Below are 5,858 nucleotides of genomic sequence, written 5' to 3'. Positions count from 1 at the left end.
CTCGGAAAGTGCCTCCACAACTAATCTGTAGTATGCATCAGCCCTCCTGTTTTGGGGGTTCGCTTCTGGTGCCTGCCCCTCTCAATCGTGTGGTGCTACCATACGTACCGAAGCCCGTCGACCTTAGTCGAGAACCGTCAAGAGTTGCAGCAGAGTCAAAATACATACAATCACAGCTACCAGATGCACTGGATCCCCTATACAGTATTCATGCGCCCGGAGCACAGCCGAACAGGGCCCTGCAGAGGGAGCCCGCATGCATCAGCTACAACGCGCAATGATGCAATGCTTGTTCCAGAAGCTACCGCGCGTCGACCCACATCTAAGCCACATTTCGATGCATGTTCCAACACTGCAAGCAATTCTTGGCATTCTCTGGTCCCTAATCAGCAAGTCTGCACACAAGTAGAAATACACTTGACGAATTGCAGCAGACCACGCAAAGTCCGTGGGTAACTGAACAGTTGCGCTCGCCAGCAGTAAGCGCCGGTGCAACCTACCGTGCGCTGAGACCCCAATTCTCCTATTCCTGGCTATGGATGCAGGCATACTTAGCACGCGCATATAAGGCTTGTTCTCTGGCCTTTATCTGGCCAGAGGCGAGCAGCAATGTAGGCAAAGACTTAAAGCAAGAGTCCCCCCAAAAGTAGCACACCTCGTTCCCCGGCCCCTCGGCCTACTGGGCGTTGAGCTCAGGGACTGGGTGCTGCGGGGAGGAAGTAGCCAAAAATGGAGTTGCAATGCACCCCGTTGCGGCTGGTAGTACAGCCAACCCCACGCGTGCGCTCAAGGAAGCTTCACCGAAGTTTCCTTTGCTGCACGCTTTACCTCCGAACGTACTTGTGGAACGTTTGCAAGCGTTTACACGCAACGTGCCAACACCCGGTGAAAGCGTCTGCGCTAACTCATGCTACAGCACCAAAGTTGTTGGTGTAATTATACAAATAAAGCCAAATTNAAAGTCAGTCTATTGTTTCTTCTCTATGCATGACACAGCGTATAGATAATTTTCATTCGTCAAAAAGTATCTCTAGCCTGCACCGCTGCAGCGGGTTGGCGTCCCAGCAGCAGGAGGCCCCCCCAATATACATGCACAGGTTGCCACGCAAGTGGGGCTGCCAGGCACTGAAGGCGTAGCGAAAGCGAGGTGTTTAGTCGCACAAGATCAATTCAAATGGATTGAATTATTGTTCATTATCTTGGTATTTGCGGTGGAACTACTTTCCTCCTGAAGTGGACCTCCATCTCTGCTTGGGGAGCTCCCAGCGACCAACGCGAGTCGTCGCGTGCTTGCATCGGGGTTCTCGAGACACAAGAAGAACCGGTTCGTTTTTCGAATTCACATTATTAGTGCATACTTTGAGCGTTGGAGGCCGATATTGGGGTGTATAGATAGCCTGGGTCTGCGCGACTGCAGTGCGCGCCCGTTGCCGCTGCGACTGTCGCTGAACCTGCCCAGTTGCTTTGTGCGGGATATTGCCTGTTTTGTTGTGGTAGCATGAACCCTAGAGCTTGAACTATACTAATGGGCAGCATCTACGGGGGGGGGNGGGGGGGGGGGGAGTTGTCGTTGGGCTGTGCGTTCTGCTGCCTGCTGTGCTCAGGTCAAAATGCATCGCATGGATGATGAGTTGACGCACGGGCGGAAGGTCTATGTGGGTGCGTTTATTTAGTACTTCGTTAGTTATGGCACTTTTGTATCTCACGTATTCCCTCAATTTGCGTCGCGTTTATCCCCTACACTTTTATGCACGCTTCACTGGCGTCTGGGCGTGTTTCACCTTGTCATTTTCAGGAAATTTAGACCCTGATTCCACATCTTCGGAGCTGGAGGAGATATTCAGGCGCTATGGGAAGCTCAGCAATATTTGGGTGGCGAGGAACCCTCCTGGGTTTGCCTTCGTGGTGAGTCCGCATTAGAGTGAACAGACTTGCTTGCTTCGGCCGCAGCAGTTGGCGGGTGTTGGGGTGTTCATTGTGTTGCACATTACACTATTTTATCTTGTGCGATTTTGTGCTGAAGACATTTGAAGACATGCGGGACGCCCGAGACGCGGTGGAGGCCACAGACGGGATACTGCATCGGGAGAAGTAGTGAGCCTTTGTCATTGTTGTTTGTAACATCGCGGCTTATCTGCAGCTGAACGCATGCAAGTTGACAGGCTAGGCGCTCGCATCATGCGAAGGTGCCTCTGGTCGTAGGCTCGTCGCTTCACTTCACTTCATTACTCCCGATTCTCCCCTGCCTGCCTGCCTGTACGGGGGTTATGGCTGTTGGCTGTTCAGCACACCCAACTCACTCAGCCTCCCTCAGCCTCCTGCAGTGCGGTGCTGTCTTCTTATCTTCCCTGCGTCTGCGTCTGCGCTGCGGCTTAGTTGTCGGGTAAACAAGTTGGGTGCTGCTGTATTCTGGCCATTGTTTCATATTCACCTTGCAGTGTGGACTGTGTACCGTTGGTGTTGGTTTACGCATTTGAACGCACGATGGCGTTTGCATGCCGCTCTGTAGACGGCGCACGCAGTATATACTGCGTTTTATCCCATCGACGTACCTACCCGACACCGGGCTCTCTGTACAATCCGGATTTCGAAACTGGAAGGCTCCTGACGAGCGGATGATGCTGCTCATCACCTCCGGACAGCCTGCATTCCTTCATTGATAGCATTTTTCTGAGGTGTACGCCCCTTGTGCAGTCTTCGCGTGGAAATCGCAAAGGGGCCGGGCGCTAAGGGCCGCCGAATGAGTCCACCAGGGCGCAGACGACGAGGTTCCCCCGACGGCTTCCGAGGCCGTGACACACGGCGCAGGTGCGTCGCACTGAATANCGCAGACGACGAGGTTCCCCCGACGGCTTCCGAGGCCGTGACACACGGCGCAGGTGCGTCGCACTGAATATATGTTAGCAGGTTGTTTGCTTCTGTAGCTGCTGCTGTCTTCATCTGCTGCTCCTCTGCTGCTTTGTGCTGCAGCCCCGGGTACAGCAGCGAGGGGAGCGACTACAACGACTACCGCGGCCGAAGGGGCCGTAGCCGCAGCCGCAGCGTTGACAGACGACGTTCTTACAGGTGTGTGTAGAGGTCTAAGCTTTACATTAGAGCTTAAGGCTGGGGTGTATAGTTTGTTTGCAGAATTCTCATATGGATGCATGCATGCTGAGGCTGCTTGGTGGTAGAGGCGCACTTAATTCGTGGTTGGCTCGCCGAATGAGTTACACATTTATTTGCACCTTCATTTTCACTTACTTTGTCTGTGTATGCTGCAGTCCGCGTCGGCGGGACTACTCCGACGAGGAGCGAGACACGAGAGGAGGTCGTTTCAGGAGATAAAAAAAGAGAGGATGAGGCGATGTTCAGATATCTGAGCGGCATTATGAGGCCCAATGATGGCACTGCCGTCCGTTCATCTGTATTGTGCTGCCTCTGTTAACGCCGGCATCGTGAGGGTGACGGTCTCTGAATGCATACAGTAGATAGTTGAATATGTTCAGTCTACAGGAGAGCCCTGAGAAGTTTTCACGGCTCTCAAATGGCGGGGGCACATGTGCAGCGGGTGCAGCTCCCAGCGAAACTGAATCCCTGGGGGACAGAGGCTGCTCCGCTAGTGTAGGCTGACACCAGCTCAGGGGACGTGCTGAGCTGTGCGTCTGCTGCGAGCCCCAATAAATGCCTGCTGTTTTGTTTATTGTATGAGTTAGTTTCGGTTTTTGAGGCGGTGGGAGTTATGGGTGTCGCTACAAAACGATGCAGACCACCTAATCCTGTATCTAACTCAGCGTCTTCTGGCGTTGACGCTTTTCATTGTAAAATATTGCCTACAGTATTTACCAGAACCACCAGAGAGATGTCACAGGTCACGGAAGACTGTCTATGGCGTACGGCAGCGCTTCGTACACTGCAGACAGCTGGTGCACACAAGCACTTGACATTAGCTGAAGGTGCAGGGTAGCTAGTGCAGCGTTGTTGTCCATAGAACTGCAGACAACCGCACCGCACGGATGGAAAAGAGGTGCTGGTTGTGGTTGCTGAATGTCCCGTATGTTCGAGCGATGTAGTGTTGCAGTGTCTTTCATCACTTCTCTAGCAGTAGCTGCGAAGGGGCGAAACCGCCGGAGGGTTACACCGGGCCCAAGATATCAGTAGTGTATATTGTTCTGCAGCTAGTACTGTGTGTTGGACTTTGTATCGGAAATACAAATATGAAATGTAGCTACTGACTTCCTGAAGAAAGATATAACAATTGCAATGCATTGCCCATTGAGTAGAACGGGCGTACTGCGTGGGAGTCGAGTCGGCTCGCCGGTCTGGCGTCGTTACAATACTCCGGTGAATCCAGCAGCTCCGAATTTATTTATCGTGCTTTGTTTGAAATTGGAAATTGGATTAATTGCCATGTATCCATGAACTCTATCCTCGCAGAGTTACGCGGAGACTCGATGACGTGTGCTGAACGGAGCAAGGCTTGTGCCCTAACAGAAGGTTTCTCTATCAATCAATAAGCCATTCATCGGATAAATGATTTATTGTTTCGGTAATTAAACATTCTTTCCTTTCTGGAAAACCTCGTCATTTTCGCTGCATATATGGCGTTCCGACGCCGTCCACTCTCGGGAGAACCGGCACCCCTCGGCATCCTCTACGTTTCCTCATCAGATGCTCAGAGTACCTTTTCTCTGTTGTCAAGCAACATCGCAGATCCTACAGCCGGGCTCAGTTTTTGTTGGAATTTCCAGCTCCTTCAAATGCCGCCAGAGGGAGCTGCAGAGGAAACCACCATGTTGTCTAGTAGCACGCAACCACCAGCAGCGATCTCTGTTGCAGCAGAGGTCTCTAACGCAATTTCGCCCTACAAACTGCAGAACTAACACCGACATAGACGGGCGAAAAGCCGCAAACGAGCTCACAAGGGAAGTCCGCAGTGTGTGTAGTAATACCATGAGTGGTGGAGCAAAGGCAACTATACCTACAACTGCTGCTACACCTACCGATACAGCTACAGCCACAGCAGCGACTACAGTCTCAGGCCCGTTGTCTGACTCATCTTTCGGAGAACTCGAAGAATGTCAACATGTCCCGCCGCCTATTGCGGCGCCTGAAGGACTGAAGGAAGCGATAGGTGGGCTGCCCCTCCCTACCCCGATCCAGGGCGTAAAACTGCGAAACAGAATATGTGAACAGAGAGCAGACGGAGCTTGTTCACTGCACAGCAGCAGTTACCGATTAGCTGCAGATGCTGATATTTAGGCACCACACATGCGTCTCTGGACTCTGCTGTTGCTTTGCCTTCCCTCTCAGGTGCTGCTGGCTTGGCAGCGTACAGCACCCCCCTGCATCTGACGGGCGGCGGTGTTGAGGAGAGACCCCAGAGGGTCAGTCGAGTGCTTCAGCGGCTGTGCGGTTGCTCGTGGGCCTCTGCACAGAGACTCCTGCGACTCAAGGAGGCATTCGTTGTCTCTCGAGAGAGGTAAGGAGGGGGCAAGGAACAGCATGAGCAGCACCAACTGCATTTTGGTGCATTTATTATTGCTGCAGTTGCCTTCAGTTTTAATTTGCAACTGCTGGCTTTGTTTGGCGACCTGTCCGCACCGGTGTACACGCTGAATTGTGCGAGCAGAAGGGGAACCCTGCCTGCACACTTGATTTATATATATGCGTGTGTGCATGCGTGTTTCTTCAGGAGTCCAGCGGAACACTTGAAGCAAGTGAATGATGCGAGACACAGAAAGCGCACAGCTTGTGGCGCGCGGCTACAGCCAGGGTCAACGCTGTACTACCCACGCAACAGCAGCAACAACAGCAGCGAAAGCAGCAGCAACACCTCGGAAGAGCACAATTGCCGACGGCAGCCGTATGCAAAGAAA

General features: G+C 52.7%; 2 protein-coding genes across 2 annotated transcripts in view; both read left to right on the top strand.

Annotated features, from left to right (window-relative positions):
• Positions 1-1,610: 1,610 nt before the first annotated feature.
• EMH_0020070 (Pre-mRNA processing factor, related) lies at positions 1,611-3,427 on the top strand (the record flags this gene model as incomplete). Its single annotated transcript, XM_013501485.1, is given in 8 exon segments — positions 1,611-1,659; positions 1,796-1,905; positions 2,024-2,094; positions 2,287-2,352; positions 2,695-2,825; positions 2,829-2,879; positions 2,971-3,066; positions 3,264-3,427. Coding segments are annotated over 8 exon segments (738 nt in total).
• Positions 3,428-4,932: 1,505 nt separating this feature from the next.
• Positions 4,933-5,858, top strand: part of EMH_0020060 (RNA pseudouridylate synthase domain-containing protein, putative) — a gene marked incomplete at both ends in the record, with an annotated part of 3,605 nt that continues 2,679 nt past the window's right edge. Inside the window, 3 exons of the mRNA XM_013501484.1 lie at positions 4,933-5,113; positions 5,293-5,461; positions 5,675-5,845. Of these exons, the coding sequence (XP_013356938.1) occupies positions 4,933-5,113; positions 5,293-5,461; positions 5,675-5,845 (521 nt within the window). The remainder of the gene's footprint in view (positions 5,114-5,292; positions 5,462-5,674; positions 5,846-5,858) is intronic.

This window comes from Eimeria mitis, genomic scaffold, assembly GCF_000499745.2.
Source record: "Eimeria mitis Houghton genomic scaffold, Emh_scaff696, whole genome shotgun sequence".
Classification (NCBI taxonomy): domain Eukaryota; phylum Apicomplexa; class Conoidasida; order Eucoccidiorida; family Eimeriidae; genus Eimeria; species Eimeria mitis.
Note: the sequence above shows the minus strand (reverse complement) of the source record. Positions and strands in the feature narration are given on the sequence as shown.